A 26408-nucleotide genomic window follows, 5' to 3' on the forward strand; every position below is an offset into this window, starting at 1 on the left:
GAATACAAAATTCCAGAAAGACCATCTCAAGAATCTCCAGCAAACTGATTTCTGCATTTCAGCACACTTTTCCATTACTGGGAACAAGTTATTAACCAATGTTGTGCTCCAGTAATTTAAAAAAGAAAAACTATACACTTCTTCCTTTGCTTTTGAGCTGTAGTTCTCTTTTTGTTCATGCTACTTGGGCATCTCTGTTCTGAGGTCAGAATTGCTGCTTTCGGTTCTGGTGACTTGCACTGCCATGGCCCTGGTCAGCTTGAAGGAACGAATACTGAAAGGACTTTGGCTTATTTGACGTGTGTTTTAAGTATTCCACATGTTTAGTCAGCTCATTGCTGCAAGAGCTTGGAAACATGTAGTATCCTAAGTACATATGAAGTATTTGGAGAACTGCAGCCTCTTTGAGAAGCAAGTGATTTTCTTTGACCCAGGACTTACGAAGTTGTGAAACTTGAACATATTTTTCACAGGGGTGGCAAAACTCATATCCCTGTTATGCTATGACCTTTTATAAAATTTTAAGTGTTCACAGTTAAGTTTACAGAGGGCATCAATAAATGGATGAAAAATATTGCTTTATAAATAGTCTTTTGTGGGAGTAAGTATTGAATAACTTTGCAAGTAGGTGTAAGTGCAATATCTATGTTTGATTAGATAAATTAATGGAGAAAAAAGTGGAGAAATTAAAAATGTAGAGACAGTCCAAGACAACAATTTTAGCTTCAAATTCTAACCTGTTATCCAAATGAAACCTGCATAATGTGACAATTTATTCCCATTGTTGCCTGTTAAACCCTGTGAAGATGATCTTCAATACTGAATTCAAAGGAATACATCTTCAATTCGTAGAGTTTATTCTATCTCCCTTCATGTCTATAGAGCTATATTTATATCAGCCCGACCAAGACCTATTGGATTTCCCCCTATTTCTCCAAATTTTACACCTTGCATATGTTCACTTTAAATGAAATGACCTTCTTGTTTCAGATAATGTTCTGTTATACTGTTTAAAAATATTTTTCATATTTCTTAAAACAGCTGATATTACTGCTTAATTATATGTCTCTCTTTTTTTGTTTCATTAGTTTTGCCAGCCTGGAGGATGGCAGCTTTCAAAAGAGAGAAAACAGCCAACGTTCTTTGTGGTGGTTTTGACTGATATAGACTCAGAGAGGCACTACTGTTCCTGCTTAACTTTCTATGAAGCAGAGATTAACCTGCAGGTAAAAATTTTATAATAAATAACAAAAATGCAGAGAAAAGTGTCTAGAAACAATAGATTAATGTCATAGAGGACAACGTTAGAAAATATTTTGCTGTTCCTGGTAAGGATGTATTTTTCTGTCATGCAGAAGTGCATGTATTTTTGCGCAAAGGTAAGCTCGATGTACTTGTTTGTGTTTGTTTTATCTGCTTTTGAAAAAAAAAAAACAAAAACCAACAACCAAAAACACTTCACAGAATTTCTTTATCTCCACCACGTTTTCTTAATGGGACAGCCAAGATGGTGTTCCTTTCACTTACTTCCATGTCTGACATAGCATGAACGATTCTCATCTTCGTTCTAGGAAAAAAGGTTTATTAACTTCTGCTCCCTCTGCTGGCCAACTGTATCAGGCCAGCACAGGACAAAAGTGTACAAGTATGCTGTAATATGCATACATATTTCTGTAAGGGCATTCATTGTCAATATTTGTGTGGGTGTAAATGGCAAGATTTTAAAACTGATAGAATAATTCTTCAGTGTTTAGGTAGGTCAAATTTTGGGTGTCAGCTACTTGGCAGTGTTTGTTTTTAAACATGTATTTAATTATTTTTGGGCAACCTCAGTCTTTCAAAAATAGATATTTTGTTTCCCATTTGATGTATAGTACTTCACAGAATCTCTGCTATGACATAATACTTGGAATCTTTAGAAGCTAGAACCTAGGGAAAACCTAATCCAATCTGTAATTGTGGACTGTCATTGTTATGTTTTGAAATATTTTCTTCTCCACATGAAAATTAAAAAAATAAGTAAAACCTTGGGATTAAGTATATTAAAGTTAGTTAAAATTAAATAGATGGCTAAGTAATTTTTTTTCTCTTTTAGTGAAGAACTGTAACATTATTGAATATTTTAAGAAAATGCTTTTAATAATCCAAGTGTACTCTGTTTAATACTGGAGTTAAAATGTTACCCTATTTGTAGAATAATTAAAAAATGTAGCGTAGTGCTTTTCTAGGCACAACTGGAAGCCAGAGAATAATAGTTGTTCTTATTTCATCCACCTACAGTTTAGGTGGATATTTTTGTAGATTATTAAAAGGAGTTAAAAGCAGAAATGTAACAAAATTAGATGTATTTCAGTCTTAAAATTTAGTGTAGATCAACTGACATCTTCCTATCAAAAATGTTGTCATTCTTTAATCTCTGTCATCTTTCCATATTTCATAAGTAAAGAGTGAAATATTCTATAGTCATTCTTTCCGAGCTGATAAAAATTTACAATGGCTGACTCTTCCTCCACACTATGTATTTCATAACATATACTAAATTTAGCAAACTTGTTACTTATCCTGTGGTTGCTAGCAGCTGTTTTTGATTCACTATCCACAACTTCCAAGTAATGCTCATCACAAAACATCCAGTATTAACTAAAAGTTTTTTATCTTACAATGCCTAAGTATCAATAGTTTAAAAAAAAATTAAAAAACCCCGACAAAACAAAGCAAAAAAACCCCCACCAAACCTGAGTGCAGCAGGATGTTGGTTCTCATAATGCCATTCCTGGCTGTGTTCTAAAGAATGCATATTTTTCAGATGAACTTGCTGTGGTGAAATTTATTCTATGACTGCATTGTTTATAGCCAAACTTCCTGTTTCTTTCTAAAACCCAAAGAGAATAATTGAACGTGCCCTGTTACATGGTCATTAGACAAGAATTCGGCACGTGTACAATCTGTAATGAAACATAAGCTTATGAAGCATTGGGCTATGAAAGTAATATTGATTTAACCATTCAGATGCATGCCTCGTTAAACAAACAGTCCATGAAACATAGTGTCCAGGACTTGAAATGAAATCTGGACAGTACTTTTCACAGTTAAATACAGTTCAATGTTGGTTTTTTGAATTGAATTACATAACCCAGTGAGACAAAAGTAAGATTAAATTTCCAAAAAAGAAGGGTTACTTCTTTCCCTTCACCAGGTAAGCCTTGCCGATACACAAGATTGTTCAGAGTTCAGCTAGAGCAGATCAGATGTTTGGCTTGGCAGAACCGTCTTCACAAAAAACTGGAATCAACTACTTGGAAGTTTCTGTGGTTAATTAAACTGCAAAGTGAAACCAAACTCATTTCTCAGCTTGTGAATGCAAGAAGAGAACTATTGAACCTTTTTTGAGCTTTCTGCATAATAATACAGGAACCTTTTTGACACAATTGATCAAGGTGGGTCTGAGAAGGCTGCTTCTGTCATTCCAGTTCCCTCCATTCCTGCTTCAGCTCTTTGTTACAGGATAACTTGTAAATAAATGCTACTGGAAAAGTAAGGAGATTGTACTCACATGGTGTATCTAAGTGGTACCCATGATAACCTAGGGCACAAGATTAATATAGCAACTGTAAAAGCTATATAGTCTGTAGGGAAAAAAGTGTTCTCCCTGGTATCTCTGAAAGCCCTGGATTCAGTTTAGTCTCTTGGCAGTTGCATGTTGTAACAAGTTTTCCAGAGAAAAGTACAGGCTCTAGTAAGCAGATGATGGCCTGTTTTCAACTTCCTACCCCAGATAGAAAATAAAATACTAGTCTATTTGTTGACATCTGTGAATCATACTTTGCATTGTTGCAGTACTGTCATTCTGAACTGACCCAGAATTTATTATCTACACGGATCCTAGTCCGTTTGATTGGTAATCAGCTTTCATAAAGTTGTGATAATATATCAAAAAGATTGATGTTACATTTAGTCTGATTAATACTCCATATCTGTACTCACGAGGAAAGTGAACACATGATATTCCATTAAATATGAGAATAGAGCTCACTTGATGCTGTGAATGCAGGTGACGCAGCTTTGCCATGTATTGGCAATTCATGAATTGTTCTGTTTTATGATGCCAGTTTTACTTAATTGTCCCAGTAACATTTGTTAAAGCTATATAAGGGTATGTTCTTCATCTGAGATTAAAATGAAGTGTTTGAAAGTTTGACCTTAACAGGAGTCTAAAGTTTGGAACGTGACTAGGCTACTAGAGGCAGTCTAGTAATGAATTAACAATGCTAAAGCTGGCATTATTTAAAGACTTCCTTAGTATGTATCAGAGCAGTTCAGTGTCCAAGATTTCTCTCCCACCTCAAGTTCCTACCAATAGAAAGTGTAAAGAAATCTGAGATACTGCACTGGTTTCTCCTTCCAGCGTTGTATGTCTCCAGCACATGCTTAGTCTGATCCACGTTTAGATGCTCTAGCAAATAAAACTGGATGTCATACTGACTTGCATGTATCTACAGGAATTAGGAGGAGGAGAATAAGTCAAAACATCCCTATTTCCTCTTCCCTCACAGTGCTTTGAAGGCTGTGGGGTTTTGTTGTTTGGGTGTGTCCCTGTCCCCCCGTGCTGTCATCCTCCCCATTACTGTGTTTTGATCATTGCTGTGGACTTCAGATTTCATTGATTTGAAATCTACTTGAAACCTCATTGATTTGAAGAAAACCTTGTCCTATCAACCAAAAAAAATAGTCTACTTAGCTTATTTTTCTGGCAACTGAAGCCAGAAGCTGTTGAGCAGCCAAAGGGTATTCAGCAGAATCATAACTTACAGTTACAGAATTCACCCATAAAACTCAGTTCCTCTTTGTGTGTAACTTTATTAGCCGTCCAAAAAATGCATCAGTATATACACACACATATATATGTATAGTTCTGTGTGGTGTATACACCGTTTGCTAAAATGAGGATCTTATTTCTAACAGCAATTTCTGGATGTTACCACTTAGCACACAAAGACTTGATTTAATACTTTTGAGTCAGCAGATACTTCTACTGACCTCAGCTGTGCTTCTTACCAATTACGCAGTTAGAATTTATACTAACAATGCTTGGAAGAGCACCATAGATACAATCTTTTAAAAAAATGTTGACTCACATCGTTCGGGAACTTAATGGTCAAATTGTATGTTGCTTTGCACTTTGAAAGAAATTTATCCTCTCTCCCTAACCCCTCCATCAACAAATTAGAGAATGATTTACGCCAGTAACTGAGCCCATGCAACTGTATTTCTTCCATTACTCAAAATCTGCTCAATGAGATTAGTGCAAAACCCCAAACATTTGTTTATTACAGTCTTACTACAAGATTGTATCATTCTTGTGTGTTGTCTTATGCATATATATGTTAAAACATTGCGATCACAAAGTTGGTAAGATTAAATATATCACTCTGGAAAATGCACATAAGTAATAATTCACAAGTCTTCCATTTCCTGCCATTCACATTCTCTTCCTCTCTCTGCCCCCCTTGCAAAAAGAGGAAAAAGAAATTGTAAAAATCCCAAACCATAAAATGGCAGATTCACAACATTCACAAATATTTCCTGAGTCAAGGGAAAAACTGCCAACAAAATGACTTCATGCTTCATAAAGTTTTAATTTTTATGCTTGGACTGGAGAGCTGGTGATCCTACTGTGTCAAAGCATATGCTGCTTGATGAGTCACTGACGTTTGGTTTTTAGCAGAGGATGAGAACACTCAGTTCAGTTGTACTCTTTTTGAAGTGTGAAATCTAATCCCCCTTTGGATATTATATTAGCGTGTTATTCTTAAGATTAAGTTTAATAACTTTTTGTGAAAATCTCAAATGTTAAATTTGTTCTGAAAGTGACCCTTGACTGTCAATGCCCCAAAACGCATTTTGTGGAAAAAAAACCCCAATTTAAAAAATAATGTTTAGTGTATTACATCATCATCTTTCTAAATCTGCTGAAAAATGGATGGTATGATAGCATACAGAGATTTAATGCCTTATTTCCTTTCTGCTCCTGTGTTGCAGCACATGTTCTATATCATTAGAAATAGACTTGTATTTTTAATGTCCTTTTATACATTCAAGGTCCTCTCTGGACCACAATTTAAAGTTAAGGTGAGAACAGTTGTACAGGGGAAGGCATATTTCCATCTTCCTAATAACTCTGGCAGTAATTTCTCCTGTCTGGTTTGTCCCCTGGCTCGTGCATTCACACACATCCTCAATATGAACTGATGTAGGTGCAGAAGCTTGTTTTGGGTTAAGGTCTCCTTTTCCTCTTTACTCCTGTGCTGTGTCTACACAGTGGCCCCAAATCTCAGCTCACAGGGTAGGGGGATACCGTCTTTTAAGCAGAGACTTTTCTGTGTCAGTAGAGATCAGATAATTGATCTGACTTTCAAACAGTAGTAATACTAATTCAGCAATTCATTGAAAGTCTTTTCAATGTGTTTCCCCATATACAATTTAAAGGAATTAAGTGACCGTATTTTAATTAAATAAAACAAAAATCTGCATGTTAAATTTTGCTTTGGTTTTCTTCCACATATACTGTTCTGTATTATATAAAAACCATAATGACTGAGTTAGAATAGGATATGAATTAACAACTTTCTTAAGTTAATGTGATTTTTGCCATTTGTTCTGCTTACATTGCTTAGGTCTCTGCAGTCTCCTCACCTTAGATGAGGTGTGTAGGGCTTCAGAGGGTGGAATCCATGGATCAAGTTTACTGCCTTTGGGAAAATTCAGAAAGATTTAGTAAACTCTAAGCTCTGAAATTACTATTTGCATATGCATAGTTCTTGCTAAAGACTTGTTACTGTAATTCTTTAACATTCTTCAGTGCTACGGTTAACATCTCGAAAGCAGTTACTTAATGCTGTTGATTATTGCCCCGTGGAATTTCAGCATTTATAGGGCAACTGGATATGCATTACCTTGGACTTCCCAGATCTTCTGGGGTGTGCAAGGCCTGATGGCCGACTCCAGAACTCGACTTTGGCCTATGGCTGCATAAGTTGGAAGGTGTGGGTACTAGGTTACTTTTGTTCCAGAGATTTTTCAATGTGTTTAGGTGATAATGCATATAATAAGCGCCTTCTGGAGTTTTCAAAGTGAGGTGCATTAAATGGTAAACATCTAATAGATGCTGGTGGTGTAAATTTCGTGTAATGCTGGAAGGTGCAATGCAAGCTCCTTATTATCATATGTGAGTACTCTGAAGTGCCAGTAGTATTTAGGGGGTGAACGAGCTGACCTGTTACAGAGACTTGAAGTTATTCTATTTGATAAGTTTACGATCTTCAAATAATTTTCTATCTCTGGTCCTTTTATTTCTTTAATTGAAAGAATCTGTACTGTGCATTACTACAGTTTATTATCCTGTTTTGAATTTATTAAATTGAGATAATGGCTTTTATGCTGGTATAATTATTCCAGTATAAGGTTAGCTGCAGTTGTACGGTTCTGTGCATGCAGACAAGCATGAAGTAGATTTTTTCACCTGTGGTTTTAGTTCAATACAGCAGATTGTAGGCACAATGCAGATTGGTCTTCTGGAGGCAGTCAGCTAAGTTTATTTTAACTTTCATACATGTGTTAGAATTTATTGGATACGTGCGTTTGTATAATCTGAAAAGTAAATAAAATGAATTGATGCTGAATGTTTTTTGGCCTTTGATTGTTAATAAACCAACTAAGAGTGTATTTGGCTGCAAATAAGACCAGCAGAGCCTAAGTCACATGGAGAGAAAGGGATCCATCCCAAATGAGCAATTGGCACGAGATTACTAAAGCAAACTTCAAATAATTTTTCTTAAAATAAGAAATCGTGCATGGTCTCTAAGTCTTCTTTGCTGAGCAGTTAGTAGAAAAACAAAGCACTTGCTGAACTTGGCACAATTTTGGGTGCAAAATTTTGCATAGGGCAAACTGGTTTTGACAGTTATAACGAAATACTAGAGTGAAAGTTTTGTAATGAGATGTTCTTTCTCGCTCAAGGATTGGATGTATTAATAAAAGTACAATTCTAATTTCACTTTCTGTTCACACTTGATTTTCTTTGAGTTTCAAATAATGCCTGCCAGCTTCCACCTTCAGAACGGTAAAGCTACATCTAATGCTTTGTGTTTTCTAACTTTTCTATTAGTACCTCAGTTTAAATTGATTTTCCTCACTCTGACATGAAGATAAACCCAATTTTTCTCTGCTCAACGTTAATCAGAACTAAACGCACTGACTTCAGTAGCATATTCCCCTGGAGTGGAGATTTTTGTTGACTATATTGGTAGGTCATTTTCATCTTTAAAACTTTACTTCAGTTCCTAATGTAGATTTTGGCTGGATTGTTATTTTTAAATTAAATGTCAATATTTAGAAGCAGATCTGACAAAATAATCTCACTGTTGTGGCAAAATGAGATTCATACAAGTTAAATAGGAATCACAAAATTTTGAGGGCTAGATCAGGATAATGAGTATCTCTGTTGAATAAAAAAAGGTGGCTGCTGTCATTTTTCTTGGCTGCCACATCTGTTGCCTTTAAATGAGCTGTATTTTTTCACTGAAGTAGCACAAATCTGTCACGTTTTTCTACTAAAAGTTATAATTTCTTAAGCTGAAATTGAGGCTTAGATTAAAAGATTTGTTGATGTGCTGATTTTTCCACGTGCAACATTTTAAATGCATCCACTGTCAGCCAAATGTGACTGACGGTAGAGATCTTGTACTTGCAGAAGCTTTTGTGAGAGTGGGTGGGTGGGAAGCAGAGAGAGAGTTTCATAGTCCACTGCCACATGAGGGAAAACTTGGAGAGAGAGTGAGATCAACCCTTATCAGACATCAGGTAATCCACAAATGTTTTTAACTTAGACATAAATCTACAGGAAATGAAGTTAATTCAGATAAATAATATTGTGAAGCTATATCATTAAATAAGATACATTCAAATATGTTACATTAAGTGCTGGGAAGAATGTGTTAGCATTTTGGGTCAGAAAGAAAAGACATCTTGCATAGTATTTGGTCTCAGTGGATGCTTAGGAGTGAATGTGGAACTTCTGTGTGTTCAGACAGCAGAGGAACATGACATACATATTATCTCCATGAGTGGTCCCTCCTCTCCCTCTACTATCCAAGGACCAACTGAGCCAAATATGACTGGTACACTTTTAGTAACCTCTGTGAATGTCATTAACTTGTCCAATCTTTTCATGACCCTGTGTGCATTTTTATTACTGCTATTTTGTAGCAGAAGAGTTTCAGAAGTTAAATAACCGTTGCATGAAGAGCAACTACCATTTGTTTGCTTTGAACATATTTCAGTTATCATCTTGATTACAGTGGTGGATGCAAAGGACTTTCTAACAGTTTTGCTATCAGTTTGATTGGTTGAGCTTTTGTGATGCAGTGTTACTACTTCTGTTTTGGCAAGCCAGCCCACAAAATAGCTCAACTGAAATTTCTTTCTTACACTCCTTTGATGCTAAGCACAGAAACTAAATGCTTACACTCTTCTGGGACTTATAAGATGTCATCTGAAACTCATAATTTTCAACTCTGAATATCTATTTGTGATCTAAAGCAAACAAAATGCATTGGGCAGAAAATGTAGCAGGAATACTTCATATTTGCCTTTGTACCTGCTTAAGTTTTTTGCTGAGTAGTGCGTGTAGTGCATACTGAAGAAACAGGAGGCTGTGATGGAGTTTTGAAATGGTATCAATCATATGTTGTTAAGCCAAGCCTGTACGCTCTCTATGGTATGCTTTCATGGATTTGCAGTGTTCGTTACATTCTCTTCAACATCTCCCTAGATAGACTGGCATGGGTACTGAACTGGAAGAGCTACGTGACTGCTTATCACTTGCTCCATTAGAATGTGTAAATCATTTTTCCACGGTACCCTATGTGAAGCATGTGAAGAAAACATTTAGTGTACACTTTCAGTTTTAAGAAAGTTTTTGCTCTTGATCTGCACCAATTTATTTCAGGAAAATATGCCATATTTTATTATTAAAATTAATCTTTGTTTAATACTTGAATTTTTTTTCTAATAGCATGGTTTCAAACTCTTCTTGTTACAGTGTACTTGATAAAATGCTGCAAACCGTGCCCAGTAGTTCTTACATGTTTTTGTAAAGGTAGAGGGGTTTTTAAAGCAAAGGGACACCAATTTAAAGCTAAGCAATGCCTCATTTAATAATATGTGTATCAAGCCCACAAGTATTCTATTTTAACTGCATCTATTAAAAACGCGTTAAACCTTTTTTCTGGTCTGTGGATCTGGGACATCATGCCTGATCTGTTGGTGAGTAACGCCAGTTGTCAGTTACCTTCCTTATTAAAAAATGCTTGAATAATTAGGCTGATTTTGTCTAGCTTGGGCTTCATGCTGTGTACATCCCTTGGCTAAACTGAGGAACAAATTGTTCTTGGAAAACAAGTAAACAAATAAATAGCAGAGTGATGATGAACAGTGCTGTTCACAGTTAATTTTTCTAAACTATTGGTTATCAGCCAGGGGATTGGTGCTGATTTTTTTTTTTTTTAATTTGGTCATGCGAACTTTTATTATTTTGTGAGATTATTTTTTTCAAATGCTTGCACAAATTCATTTCTTAATTCAGCTACTTTTATTGGCCAAGTTCATAAACTATACAGTGATGCTGTTAGTTCGATTAGTTGGTTATTTAGATTCCAGTTTACCCTATCACTTTAGATCATAAATATGTTAAATAGATACTTCTCATGATACCATAGAATCATAGAATGGTTTGGGTTGGAACAGACCTTAAAGACCATCTAGTTCCAACCCCCCTGCTGTGGGCAGGGACACCCTCCACTAGACCGCGTTGCCCAAAGCCTCATCCAGCCTGGCCTTGAACACTTCCAGGGATGGGGCCTCCACAACCTCTCTGGGCAACCTGTTCCAGTGCCTCACCACTCTAACAGCAAAGAATTTCTTTCTAACATCTAATCTAAATTGACCCTCCTTCAGCTGAAACCCATTACCCCTTGTCCTGTCACTACACTCCCTCATAAACAGTCCCTCACCATCTTTCCTGTAGGCCCCCTTCAGGTACTGGTAAGCCCCAATTAGATCTCCTCAGAGCCACCTTTTCTCCAGGCTGAACAATCCCAACTCTCTCAGCCTGTCCTCATAGGAGAGGTGCTCCAGCTCTCTGATCAGCTTCGTGGCCCTCCTCTGGACCCTCTCCAACAGCTCCATGTCTTTCTTGTACTGGGACTTCCAGAGCTGGATGCAGTACTTCAGGTGGGGTCTCGCAAGAGCCGAGTAGAGGGGCAGGATCACCTCCCTCGACCTGCTGGTCACACTTCTTTTGATGCAGCCCAGGACACGGTTGGCTTTCTGGGCTGCAAGCACACACTGCTGGCTCATGTTGAGCTTCTCATCAATCAATACCCCCAAATCCTTCTCCTCAGGGCTGTGAAGGCAAACAATTGAAATATATGCACTCATGCTCTCTCTAGCTCTGTATTCTCATTTATGTAAGAACGTATGAAACTCATTACTATGTTACATCAGGAATTGTGTATGTGTATATATATAAAAAAAAGTGTAGATGTGGGTGTGTACGTTTGTTAAAATACATGAAAAAAATTGAGTTTAAGACTATATTGGTCTGCTTTAAATGTACAGGGGACACAATTTTTTGGCCAGTCTCTTAAAAGGCCACTTTACAGCTATAGCAAACAAGATGAGCAAATTGAAATTGCATCATATGTTCTTCAAAAGAAGTTTCACCATTTTCTGAATTTGTTTATTATATATTATTTATGCAGGGAAAGAGGGGAAAAAAAGATGACAAGTAAACAAATCAAACACCCTGTTGTAAAACCAGAGAAGACTTTTCTGTTTAAACTTCTGATACGTCTTCAACCATGTTCTAATCATGCAATAAATACATGCTTGTTTAATTGTATTTTAAGAATGTAATTGTGCCTCTAGTTTTAAAATTGGTCATCTTGATTTTTTTTTTTTCCTATACTTGTTTTGATCTCCTGGGACCTAAGTGTTAACATTCGTTACTGTGATGTTGTCTATGTTTTTGTGACAGTTTGGAACATGACAATATAAAATCTATTTAAGAAATATCTAAATTAACAATTTGGCAATGCTGTTTCTCCAAGAGATGCAGTGGGGGCTAGAAGAAAAAAGGTAGTCTTGAAAAAAAACAATGACTCCTATGAATCTTCCGTGTTTCAGATGCCTAGACTGTCACAATCATATATACGTGAACAAGGAACCCTTGCAAGGAAGATTTCTGCAAAGACAGTTTTTGTTAGCTAGGTGATTTTGCAGATAAAAAGTTCTGTAATGAACATAATCGTAACTGTAATATTATCTGCTAGATTTTGTGGACACAGAGCTCTGTGAATTTGAGTCAGCCATAGTTTACAGATCTCTGCACTATATTCTCCTTATAACTTCAGACACCAAGTGAAGATGCAGAAGGAAAGAGGATTCTGGGTTTGGCAGGCAGGGAACAGGACCCTGATGGCCTTCAGCCAAACACAAATATAATTCCAGGGAACCACATATTTTAAGCATGGTGAAATCATGAACGATCACAGATCATCATCCAATTCCTTTCATTAATACAATTAGATCAGTCTCTGTTACCTATTCCTTACCCTACTGAACAGTTTTTCAGAACTTTATTAATCTCATGTTCAAAACATTCATTCATTTCCAATGTAAAGGCACAGATATTTCTGAATTATATTTTAAAAGTGTATCACCTTTTAAACTAAATGGATCTTTAAGTATCTGGAACACTGGTTTGCTCTTTAGTGGTACATTTTTCTCAATTCAGCTGTTTTCAAAGTCTACCTGTACGTAGAATTAAAAAGGGGGAAATACAAAAACGAATCTCAATATTTAATTTAAATTAAGAAAATTCTTAATCTGTTCTACTGTAGTATGAAGGACTGCTAGCCAACAGTCTAGATGAGAGATATCAGGGAAGCCCTGTAGCAGTATATTAAAATTATCATCATCTTCCAACCAATATAAGTGCAAAGGGAAAATGATAATAATCAACTAGATTTTTAAAAAATAAAATAACAGTATTCTTATTTAACAAATTTAAATTCATCTTTCAGTTAATGTATCGTTAGCAAGGTTTTCCTTAACACCCAATTATTCTTAATTTAGTTGTAAACTGAATGCTATTCTATAAAATAAAAATATATTGTGAAAAAAACCCCACAACTCTTTTATTTTGTTAGCTTTGATTAGAGAATATTTTTTCCTTAGATGAGAAAAGGGATAAAGAAAGATGAAATGTGCATGTGTCTGAGCAGAAGCGTAACTAGAAAGAATTAAGTTTGTGGTTTTACTGCTTTGTATTTAGTATTGCTACAGAATGCTTGTGCTGTTAATACTTCACTTGAAAAGTAGGTTAAAAGTCATGTGTTTGAAATGATTATCTACTTAGTCTACTGACTCCTAATAATGTGCCTGTCAGAACGTTTAGCCGTGGAAGAAATACGGCTAGTCGCATTACATTTTTCCGTAAATCTTTTATGAAGTAAGAGAGTGTTTTTATAGTGTATAATGATTTATCGATTCAATACTGTGCTGCTTTTGTGCCCTTAAAGTTTTAAATTAAATCTAATTAAGAATTAATTCAAGACTTGATCTGAAGTTGAGTGGATTTTATGAAAATGGCCTTTAATAGAAACCTCCTCCCTATCTATGCACCCTGAGTTTTCATTATCTTAATACTACGTGAATCTAGAGAAGCTCCATTTTCCCTTGCCTTTAGAAATGTGGAATATGTTTTAATTTCATTTTTCCAAATGTTGTCAGGTCCACAGTTTGTCAGATAGCCAGAATGTGTTGCCTTTATGCCTAGAATTCATAATTACTCTTTAGAACAGTTGATGGAATAAATTTTTGTTGATTATGTGTTTAGTGGTGTATGACCACTAAACTATAATTTAAAAATTCTTCTTGCATTTTTGGGGGCAGGGGGAGGGAACTGTGATTAATGTAAAAGCTTTCCCTGTCAACATGATAATGGATGGAAATAAATGAACATGTGGGGGACATGTGACTGTTGAGTTATAGTCTTCCTCTATTAATTCATGAATCACAATTTTAACCTAGAAATGAGATGCAAACTAGACCAAACATGTACATTGCATATGTATTGGTTGCCACTTAGGTAAGAATTAATGTACAAAGCCAAGTATATGACTGTATGGGTGTATATATTGCTATGCTAATTGTTTTTACTTTGATATGAAAATATTATACATATCTCTTAACTAAACCAGCTTGGTTAATACACATGTAAATACTCTCTTTGTAAACTATTTTTACTTGAATGCTGAATTGGTTTTTAGAAAGGAGGCTGTCCTCAGGTCAGGGAGTTCCTGAGCTGCAGATTGCTGGCGACAGGAGAAGAATGCACTGGAGGAATGGCCTCACTAAGCTTGCCCTCTGTTCAGGGGGGCCGTGGGCACCAAGACTGCGTACTAAGCTACAGATGAACTTTTGTCTAACTCGGTTTAGCAATGGTTATACATTCTTTCTTTCTTTTTTAATCTTGCTTAGACAAGGGATGGCATGGTATAAGTGAATACCACTTAACTTTTATGTCCTGAAGAATGACAGTGGTAGTTTTACAGGAACCCATATAAAAAATTACATGCCTTTTTTTGTCTATATAGTAATGAAAATAGAACACCAAGGTGCATGTGCACATGCATGTACCTATGTATCTTACTCTTTAGGTGTGCGTGTGTGAGAAGTGCTTTAGTACAGGTTGACACAGAACTTGAGTATGGTTGAGCAGCTTCCAAGAGACACATGCCCATGTTCAGGTCAGAAGCCTGAAAGGCCAGGTCTGACTTTATAGGTGGAAGGGCAATGGGCAAAGGCTCTAATGTAGATACCTTCACCTGCGGGTCAGCTTAGGAAGTAGCACTCCATTACCCTACAGCTGTCAGTGCAGCTTCTAGCTGGTATGCAACTACTGGACCTTTTCAGAGTGACCTTTTCAATTTGGTGCTAGAGCTGAGGAGAGCATTTATATAATAAAACACAGGTCTTGGTGTGGAGGCAAAAACAATGGAGTGGTTCACAGATGATGACTGCTGCCTGACAGCTAATGTCTTCAGCTGCCACCATTTGGCTCCGATGAAGGCACGCAGGACTGTGCAGACAGGACTGTTATTACGTATTAGGTTAGTTAAAACAAGTGCTTTTGAAGGAACCTGTTTAGTTTCCTACTAGAAGAACAATTATGCTCTAGGGCAGTGGTCTCCAAACTTTTTTCATTGTGACCCCATCAATAAAATTCCCATATGAAGCTTATTGTAAATAAACATTTTCATAATTAACGGCAGTTAAGTCAGCTTTTTAAGTACTTCTAATATCATTGTTTTAACTGCTTTTATTTGGATACATGTGCTTGCTTAAAGAAACCATACATTCTGAATTGAGATTGTAAAATAAAGCTCATGAATTTGCAGCATTCCTGGCATTTAAGAGCCTTTCTATCCAATTTCTTCCATTTAATAGAAAAAGTGATGTTAGATTTTTTTTTCAATAAACTGCAATGATGACTAATAACATGATAGAAATAGCAAGCAGATATTTCATGTTGTCATATGGAAAGGGAAGTAATTTTTCTCTTATTCCTAATTAAGATAATATAGTGATTTTTGCTTAGAAGAATGCTTGGTCAAAGGAACAAATATTTAGAAATTTGGTGGGTGGTGTGGAGGTGGAGAGAATTACATGCAAAAATTGGAAAGCGTCAACTTTGTCATGTGAAAACTTAATCAGATAATGAATTTGTCAAAGAATGTGTGGAATTTTAGAAATGAAAGTATTTAGTGATGTCTTTAGTTTTGGCCATGAGTAATAATAAAGTATTTGTGATTGAATAGTAAGTGTTGGCGAGGAGGTTTTAGCAACTTGCACAATATTGTGAACAACTGCATGTTTATCTCAAGTTTATCTTTATTGTACCTTCCTTTTTTTTTTAAAATCAGAAACTTAGTGGTTCATAAGTTTGGGGGATATTTTGAAAAATCTGAACTAGTTTTCTTGTAAAGAAATTCCTTTAGATTCCAAATTCACTGGTTGGGCTGAAGACGACTTTGTAGATGATTTTAGCTGTAACATTGAAGAAATTGAATCATGTCAATATGAATAGAACAACCAAACATTCTTTTGAGAAATATTTTTCTTCTGTATTTGGAGCATGGCTGATTGTAAATCAGCTAACACTTTGATGTGAAAGGATCCCATTCTATAACCCATGTAATTATCTGAAATGTGAAACAGGGAGCATTTAACGTGAAACATTGTCCTATTAAACTGCTGTCTCACAGAACTTTATTTTAGGTACATTGGTACATGACTTCCCAACTGAGTTTTAACAAGTTGAACTACATCTAGAAGCTTTTAGGTAGTTCAGGCAACCATTGGAATGTGCTCCTGTTATTTGACTTCCTTACCAGTTTCAATTAATGCAGTCATTTTCTTTTCTGAAGTTCTGAGAAATGTTAACTTTTTGTAAGAATTGCTAACATTTTAGTTTGAGGTTTCTTTCTGCTTATTAATTGAAGTGTTTCTGTTTTCAAGGGAACAAAAGAAATTGAAGGTGAAGAGGAGTCTGGTTTAATTCCGCCTGCAGAAGTATTTGCTCCTAAAAGTCTGGTGTTGGTGTCCAGACTAGATTATCCAGAAATTTTCAGGGTAAAGAACTTGCAATTGCCTTTTATAATATATGTCAGCAGACAAATCTGGTTTTAATGAGTAGCAGTGACAGTGCTTTTGATTTAAAACATCTCAGGATTGATTTGGGAATTTAAAAGCAAAAGTAGGCTTAGATTGAACTAAATAAAATTCAATGTCTGTGACAGTAAATAGCCCCTGTAGGTTGAAGCAGTGTGCTTTTACCCTCCAAGCAGTTTTAAATCTACATAGGAGATGAAATAGAGATTTTTCTGGGCTCAATTTACTGTATAATGAAGGGAATTATTAGGACAAACCTAGATGTGCTCAGGTAAAAACAACACATTAACAATATCTGATTAAATATATAATGGTAAATTAATAGTGAAATCCTAGTTTTCCTCCATATGTAAGGCAAAATGTCAGAGCGTCTTCCAGATCAAATTAAGATGCATGACAAAGATTTAGGATCTTGGATTACTTTCAGCTGATGAAATATGGCTGATCTGAGATAAATGAAAAGCTTAAATTTTTATTAAGCTAATACATATTAAGAGAAACAAATATAGTTCAGTTTACAGATCAAGGGAGGAAATCATTCAGCAGCTAAGTTGTCATTAGACCTAAGGAATGACTGTACCGAGTGAGATTAAAAGTCCACGTAGCCCAGTATTTTGTCTCTGCTAGTGGCCTGTAGCGAATGCAAAGCAAAGTGTGTAAGAATAGGGCAGGCTGTAGAAAAAAATTCCACATAATACTTTCCTAATTCAGTGTGAATTATAGTTAAATGACATCCTGAACCAGAGGTGTCAGCTGTGTGGGTTTTTTCATATAACTTGTCCAGTTTCTTAATGCTCAGATTTTAGAACAACCCGTGGCAAGGAGTTTCACAGCTTAACTATGTGTTATATGAAAAGTTACTGTTGGAATTATTTCTAAGAAGAGAATTCCTAAAATATTTGCTGAATTATCGAAAGTACAGCAGTTAAAAGGCACCACAAGGATGCTGTGGAACGAAGTTATTTATTTACTTTTTTCCAAAGGCTTCTTAGAACACGATGTTAAATCATCTTATGTTAAAGTATTAGTAAAAATAATAAAACTCTGTATGTGATTTCTCAATCAAAACTGGATCCATACAAAAAAATATGGAAATGCTGAAGTGTTAATACACTATTCATTTAAAAATATATTTATATTAAAATAATAAAATAATGTAAGTTAACACAGAATTGTTGATCCTTGATGGTAGTCTTAAAAAGAGGCTCAAAAGCTCATTGATTCATCAGTGTTCTACTCTGGAAACCAGTCAGGTTGCATTCAGAGTGCAAATGAAGCCATGTTGACTTTACAATTTTTAAAAGTAACTTGTAGTAAAGCACTTTTTGTGTAATGAACAAAGCACAAATATTAAACATTTAATTTCTTTTTAAAAGAGACTGTACCTACACCTGCCAGTGCATGCATCCCTTCTAAATAGCCAAGCTAATTTTTTTAAGTAAATGATTGCTTCTATAGCAAATTACTTTGTCTTCAGTTGGGAAGTACTTCACAACATTAATAACTATTAAGACACACTTATTTTTAAAAAAATTATATACATAGATCTTAAAGTAATTTGACATCTGCCTTCCCTGTATAGCAGTCTAATATATTTTATCTACCTTTCTAGGCTTGCCTTGGCCTGATCTATACTGTGTATGTGGACAGCCTGAACGTATCGCTGGAGACTCTCATTGCAAATCTGTGTTCATGCCTTGTCCCTGCTTCTGGAGGGTCTCAGGTAAAAGGAAAAAAAAGGGTATTTTTCCAGTTAATTTAATTTATGAAGAAAACAAAAAATAAATTCTTGAAATATTTTTGAAGAAAAAAAGATCATAGTTCAGCTGAGTGCTTTCCCTGTGGCCTGTGAGTGCTTTCCCTGTGGCCTGTCTTCTAAAGACAGCAAAAATTCCATTCCAAGATAAGGTCAAAGGGTTAATTTTGTCACTGAGTTGGCTTTTTAGAAGGCATAGTAACAAATCAAGCAGTTTGTATAAGTTTAGTTTTTAATAATTGTGTTCAGGAATATTTCTGCTTGCTACAGACTTTATTAAAGGCTTTTTTTCTTTGCCATTTTTTAACATGTCCTTCACTTTAGTTCACTTACCTGTGTCTTTTCCTTGATGTAGTTAGAGATTCCACTGGTCTTTTCTCTGGTAACTCAATTTTAAATTTCTATTTTCATAAAATTAAAAAAAAAAAAAAAGCTAAAAAAGTAACTTAGACATGGTTTTCTGAGGTAATTAAATATTCCAGGTAGCCCATGAATTCAAAAATAAGAAAAAAGTTTTCCAGCAACTACACTTCTTTCTGCTTTTTACCTATGCTTTCTGTGAGCAGAAAGTTGGGTTGGTTTGTTGATTTACTTTAAATAAATTATTCCTATATAGTTGTGGGTTTCTGACAAGCCAGTTGGGTCTTACTTGCTTGGCTTTCACTTTCTGCTGTGACACTACTGTGAAAATACAGTCCTTATTGTGAAATATACCTGGAAACAAAGTATGCAAATGGCAATATTTTGAAGTTGATTTCATACACATTTTCTCACACTTCCCACCCACCCTACGGATTAACAACCTTCTTGAAATCCTACAAATCCCTAATTCTTTTCTGTTTTTCCCATAGCCCTGGCTGCTTTGGAATTTCTCTTGGTGCTGTAAGTGGCAAAATGTCCTCTCAGCTTAGGCAATCTCTACCTTACTGCTCTCCAGGCAACCATGTCTCTGTGTTTTGAATCCCAAGCCTTTTGGTTTTGAAGGGGAGTAATTAGATTGTATCTCCCTATCAGAAACCCTCTTTTGCAGTGGTATGTGAACCTCATATTATAGGTTTTGGTGATCCACTTGAACTTCTGGCTCCTCTTCTATATATGCCTTCCCCCCCTCCCCATCCATAAATATGGCTTTCTCCAGCGGCCATTTCCTCTGCTAGAAGACGGAGGAAAGTTCATGCTCCTCTGGCTATGCTCCCTTCTGCTTTTTCTCTTCAAATAAAATGTTCTTTCAGTTCGAACTTAAATTTCTAGTGACAAACTACCATTTTAATCAGAAATTAATGTCTTCTGTTTTCTTTCTTAAGCTTCATGCTTCCAGGGCTAAATCTGAATTATATCTCTTAGAATGAGAACACTCTTCAGATGTTTATCTCCAGAACTCCTTGAGGAGCCTCCCAGGTTATTCATGTGTCAGGTGTTGAAGTAATCGGCTGTGAAATTAGTTATTGATCAGCACCCAGGTCTGCTGCTACCATGCTGGGGAAGAGCATCTCTGCTACAGCTCATTGCCTTGTTTGGTTTTACTGTGAAGCATTTTGGTTTCAAACATCTGCTATACAGCAACTAGAGCTTGCTACCTTCATACATTCAACATCTTTGCTGTTGTACAGAGTGGAGTTGTACCACGCTTACTGCCTGTACAGGAAACACCCCCCACCCCATGGTAGTTAGTGGTTAGAGGTAACTTCTTGAAATCACCTGCTGCTTGAATGTCATGTGGATTTACTCAGAGGAAAGCAGGATAGTTTTGCAGTTACAATGCTTTTTGGGTTGTGATATACCAGTGCATCCTTTCACTCCCATTTCCTGCCTCCCTCAAGGGAGGTATGTTCTTGTGCTGGAAAGGTAACAAGTTTTAATTCTACTTTAATATGCAGAGCAGCAACATAGGAGTAGCAGAAGTGTCCTCTTCAATACCCATATATCACATGCAGACAGTAGATATCAAAGATGTATTTTTCTGATTTGAATAGGTTTTAAACTGTTTAGGGGCTTTTGTTTGTTGGTTGTTGGGTTTTTTTCCTGGAAAGTTTTTTAATGTACTATTAAAAATATAATATTGAATGTCTTCAAAGCCATAAATATTTAACTAATTCAATGGAAATGCAAGGAAGGCAGTATCATGCTACACATCCAAGGAGATATATCATTGCCCTCAAACTGTATTTCAGATCTCTGTTGATCACTCAGTTATTCTTACTGACTTTAAACTTCTGTATACACAATAAATATCTTTTGCAGGATGATCACTTATCTGTATGACAACAGCTTGTTTATTCTGTATAAATTAAATTTATGCTCAATTACAAAAAAATTTCTTTCTACAGAAATTGTTTTCTTTGGGAGCTGGAGACCGACAACTGATACAGACTCCTCTACATGATAGCCTTCCTGTTACAGGCACCAGTGTGGCTCTTCTCTTTCAGCAACTGGGTATGTCTAGGTCTGCGTTGAAAAAAAATTCTTTTTTTAAATTACAGAATGAGGTATTTTCTGTTCTCGTTCAGTTCAAATCAGGTGTCAAGAAAGGTACACGGTAAATATTAATTTGTTTTGAAGGAAAGAATGACTAATAGTGCTTTTATCCCCTAATCAGACATTCATGTAACTTTTTTGTACATCCTGCCTGTGGTAAGTTGTCTCCGATATTATCTAGTATCTGTAAGTGTACTGTGAGCAGAAGTGAGGCAGGCCTCTGTTTAATTACAAAAACATGAAAGTAAAAAGATTGCCCACCCCTTGGGTACTCTGCAAATGCCAAACAAAACCAAGGAGGTTAATAATAAAACTACTGTAACTGAGAAGGTTAGTAGAAAAGATACCATGTACTGATATTGGTAACTATGTGCAATTCATATTATTCTGTTGTTATCTGTTATTTCCTATCTTTCAAGAAGATGATCTAACAAAATCCTCATCAAATGCTTACTTGTTTGTTACAATTATAATGTTGTGTCACTGTTACCTGGGTACCTCAATACTAATCTTGTGTGTCTCATTAAATTTTAATACACTCTTAGTCTTCTTTCTGTTGGTTTGCGAAGTGACTTTGAGGCACAAACTTGTAGCAGCCATGGATAAGGGTGCAATTAATAATCTTTTCTGAACCTGTGAACCTCATGTTTAGTCTCAAGTAATCAAATGGCCTCATAATATATGTGATCATCCATTCTTCTCATAAGTGCACAATAAGAATGGATGCAAACAGGGAAAAGAACAGTGAAGAGGAGTAAGAGCTTACGTCACAGGAAGCAGTATCAGATATGATGAGCACAATGTAATCTACTACTGATAAGATTTAATTGTATCTTTCCAAAAAGAATATTATTCCAAAAGGAATATTATTCTTTTGTTAATAGCAGTTTTAATTAAAAAATGCAGCTAAGATGGTATAGATGCTACTTATCCTCACCACAGTCCCTGAGGTTTCACTTGACTTATTATGTCAAGATTCATCAAGATTACTCTGATCAGATTGCAGGCAATGTTTTAAACATGGATAGGCCCAACAACTTTTCCTCTTTTCTGAAGATAAGTACGGTATGATATACCATGTAGTATGGTATGTTTGTTCTATAAGTACAGTATGTGATACCTAAGTTGAGGCAGTTTATTTTGGGCCAATTGTAATGAAGGTTGCTATAAATTTACAGTTCTGAAAACGTCAAAGAAAGCAAGGCTTTTTAGCTAGTGCTTATATAGGTTAACTGCCATGTCTTCTGACACTTGGCTTTTGTATCGCAAACTGGGATTGTAGTGTTTTGTCACAGGATCAGTCTGAGGAAGACAATGAAGGCAAATAATCTGAAAAGTCATTGTATGCATCAGATTTATACAGGGAAACTGTGTAAAGACAGAGTGGGAATGTAAATATGAAAGAGGAAACTGAGGACCATCTCTTCTTGGATTCTTAGTAAGAGCATGTTTGCAGAATGAGCTTTTTTAATTCCACTCATTATGTATAAAACTGAATTATAAAACTTCCATATGAGAATTTAAAATTACTTTCACACACATAGGATTTAACTTAATATTATTAACTGCATTTTATTGATGGGTAAATATATACAGATGGATGTCATGTAACTTCCTAAAGATACTATAGCAGAGCACTGAAAAGTTTGGAGTGTAACCAGGGCTCCTAGATTGTTGTGCTAGCAATCGATGATCCCTTACCTTTATATTTTGAAATTGTGTAATTCCTCATTAGCTCATATACACTTTCCAGTATCTCTACCCTGATTTACTGTCTACCATCTCATCTTTCTTTTCCCATTCTCCATTAGCCTTCTTGCTGTAAACAGTCTGGTTTCTTTGGTTTTGCAGCTCTTCTGCCTTCTTGTCTTCTAGAGCTTCAGTAAATGTTTGGAGGTCCATTTTTTCTTGCTTTTTAGTGGCTTGTAGGAAGTACAAGAGTCAGTAAGCCCATGCTTACCAGGTGCCCTCTCCAGTTATGGTGCACAGAAGGATATGAAAATGAGCAGCAAGAGAGGGAGACAAAAGGAGATAGTGAAGGAAAACTTGCTCATTGTCACAATTTTGGTTAGTGACACTTCAACTGGCCTGAAAAAGAGAGAGACTGAAGAAAGTATGTGATTATAACACTTGGCAAATCTTCACAAAGGGAAGCTATAGGCTTACATGCTGTTTCCCTGAAGAGACCATACAAGTTTGTAGAAAAATGAATTGTGTCAATACCTCTTCTGTTGTGGCATAATTTTCTCTTTCACAAGACTATCAAAACTATTAGGAAGACCTTGTCTAATGGTCTTGTGTAGGTCCTTTTCCTGTCTCTCTCCTGTTCTTTGGTGTGATGAGGACAGTAGTCGTGGCTTGGGAACAGGCCTGAAATTAGTTAAGGAATAGGCAAAGAAGTTGACAGGTAGATTGTTTGGATTTTGGCTTTTTGGGGGTTTTGTTTGTTTTGTTTTTAAACAGCTACTTGAACCCTTTGCAAAAGAGACTTACTTTTTCCACATCCTATTTCTGACTACTGCTTTTTTTTTCTTTCCTTTTTTTTTTTCTTTTTGCAAATGTCCCTCAGTTCCCAGCTGATACCCCTTTCAAAGTTTTTGTGTCTAAGTATTTGGGGATATAGCACAATGGTAGAATCATTGTGTATCTCTAAGGACATAAATTAAAAACTATTTGTGTTTTTATAATGTACATCACTTTACAGAATAGCACAGAGTTTCTTTCACATGTAGGTGGTGGGCTGTCATTGTCTTCTTAAGGCTGAGATTTGTTAATGCTAAATTTCTGTTTGAATTACTAAAAGAGTTGTTAATACAGCTACATATGTCTGTTTGCAGTGGTTGTTGAATATAAAAAAAGGACCTGGAAATATGAACAGACTGTTTTAAATAAATTCTCATTTATTCCCACTTTTCATGTAGTCTTGTGAAGAGTTAAAGGCAGTGAGTCCAGAAGGATGTGGTAGAACTTATTAGCTCATCCCTTTGAAAAAGTTTATTTTTTTAAGATAAGGCCTAGTCCTTTCCTCTGGAGATCATAGTTGAGCTTGTTAGAAGGGGTTTTTTGTGCTTTTTGTAAAGATATTCACACTTGCTCTGTTTCTCTTGTTCCATTTGAACAGGACCTTAATGTGTGTTTGTCTCTACCAACCTGGGCAAAAGCATTCTACTTCTGTTGTCAAGTGTGGTGTTGGATGGTTACTTTAATGACAGCTGTTCTACCGTCAAATGCTTGTGTTTAGGACACAAATATTGACTAGGCTGTTTGTCAAGTAACGACATGTTCAGTTATTTCTCTTCTGGTACAAATCACTTAATCCTATTTAAATTATTAATAGAAAAATGAAGAGTAGCTAGAAAAATATTTGTGAACTGTATAAATCACCTTTTTAAAAATAGCTCTTTCTTTGAAGATGGGCAGCAAGACAAAATTTACCACTATGAATAGATACAAAAGTAATTTCAACATTTATTTTGAGAAATATTGTGCAATAGTCGTCTCATCATGCTTTCTCTGCTTGGCAGGATAATACTGTGTCAGCGGATGACCCTCCCTGTATTACCAAGTTTGCAGCATATCTGGAAATAGTCCTTATTTTTACTTAGGCGTCAAACTACAGTTGGGAAAAACATCCCCAAAGGTTTAAAGTTTAATAATAAGGAACATCAGTGTTTGACATTTTAAATCATACGTTCTTTTTTTTATTAAAAAAAAAATATATATATGGGAATAATGTGACAAAAGCCAGGCCTGTAGCTGGATCACTACACCTAAAAATTATTTCATCAACAAGGATTAGCTGGAAAACCAGTAATAATAAAGTTACTTTTTTAAAAGATCTGTGGTAGCTAGAAGACTTTCAATACTTTTCTGTTACTCAGTGTCTGTTAGTTAGATGGTAGGTATCTGTAAAAGCTTCAAAACACAGTAGCCTTTTTCAGGCTCAAAGGAGATTTTGGTTATATTTCTTTTCTTTTGTGTCTCATTTTATTAACAATGCATTCCTATGTTTCTGCCTTAAGCTCTTCTAATTTCTTCAAATTCCAACCCTACTTGCCTTCTGCATTCTGCTGGCATTATGATTATTCAGCACTGCCATATTCAGTCATTTATATCCAAGACATACACCTCCATCTCCCCAACGGGCAGTTTTTTCTGAAGAACATAAGACACAGAATTATGTTAGGGACCTGACCAGCAAAACAAGAACCTAGGATTTAACCAGCACTTTTAATTTTTGCATGTTTCAAGGACTGGTAGCTTGAATCCCACTACTAAGCTGAGCAGAACAATTATGATAATTTATTTCCCTGAAGAATTAATGATTCCCCCTACTTTCCAAACATTTAATTGAAGACAAAAGTGTTTTCCTTCCTTTCCTTCTTGTTTAGTCTCTTATCTGAGCTGTTTTCCTATTCCCTTCTTTCCTCTGTTCCATTTCATTTGTCTGTGCTGTTTTTCCTCCTCATATCTTTAATTCACCACTCAAATATTTTCAGTAGAACTCTGACTTTCAGTCTTACAAAGAAAGTAATTTTTTAAGTGACAAAAATGAAACTTTGAAGTAAATTCTACTGTGAATCTTCCAGTTGAAGACACAGGCAGAGGTGCTTTTGAATTCAAGGCTGTGTAGGATAGAGATTAAATAGATGGAACAGGATGAAAATGAATGGTAATGCTGGGTTGAGCCAGGCTGCTTGGCAAGCTCGTCTTTCATTTGTCCAACCTATGACATCACTTATATGAAAGTGTTAAACATCATATTTCCTTCATTATTGCTTCAGTCTTTTTACACATCTTAAAATATTTTGGATCTAGATATTGTGCGTATATGAAGTCTCTAAAACAAGTATTTTAAAACTGAAATATTTGAAGACTGCAGTGTCATTAAATATCAGTAATTCCAGATGTCAGAAATGACCAGTTGATTAAACTTACAAAGATTGTTACAGTTGCACAAATTATAAATACTAGGGCAGATGTGTGTGATGATAGCAAAGTTGATAATCAGAGAAGTATTTCAGTACAAGCTGTTTAAAATATTACTAGTACTGGTAACATGGGAATTTTTAAAATTTTTTTTAATATGGCTATTCAAATACAAAATTCAACACTGTGACTTGAGACTGAGAAGTTAGGAGTATTATCTGTTCATTCTCCCTACTTGCATATTCCTACCTTTGTTTTGCACCACAGCAGATACTTATCTGATACCGCAGAGCTGCTGATACCTAAACAAACAAACAATGCTAAGCAAGCAAACAGAAGCGCATATTTTTCCACATGTTTACATGGTGGGACACTGACAATGATGATTGGTTTAAACACTCATGAAGCTGAAACCCATTACTATTACACAGTGATAAATCCATTCATAATGAAA

The 26408-nt window shown here is 35.7% G+C and overlaps 1 protein-coding gene across 6 annotated transcripts in view; it reads left to right on the top strand.

Annotated features, from left to right (window-relative positions):
• SBF2 (SET binding factor 2) overlaps positions 1-26408 on the top strand; it is a 268358-nt gene that overhangs the window by 110772 nt on the left and 131178 nt on the right. For all 6 annotated transcript variants that reach the window (XM_054826388.1, XM_054826389.1, XM_054826392.1 and 3 more), the window contains 4 exons: positions 1089-1226; positions 16642-16755; positions 18407-18517; positions 20878-20983. In XM_054826388.1, coding sequence (XP_054682363.1) covers positions 1089-1226; positions 16642-16755; positions 18407-18517; positions 20878-20983 — 469 coding nt within the window. The remainder of the gene's footprint in view (positions 1-1088; positions 1227-16641; positions 16756-18406; positions 18518-20877; positions 20984-26408) is intronic.

The sequence above is a fragment of the Grus americana genome, chromosome 5 (assembly GCF_028858705.1).
Source record: "Grus americana isolate bGruAme1 chromosome 5, bGruAme1.mat, whole genome shotgun sequence".
Taxonomy (NCBI): Eukaryota; Metazoa; Chordata; class Aves; order Gruiformes; family Gruidae; genus Grus; species Grus americana.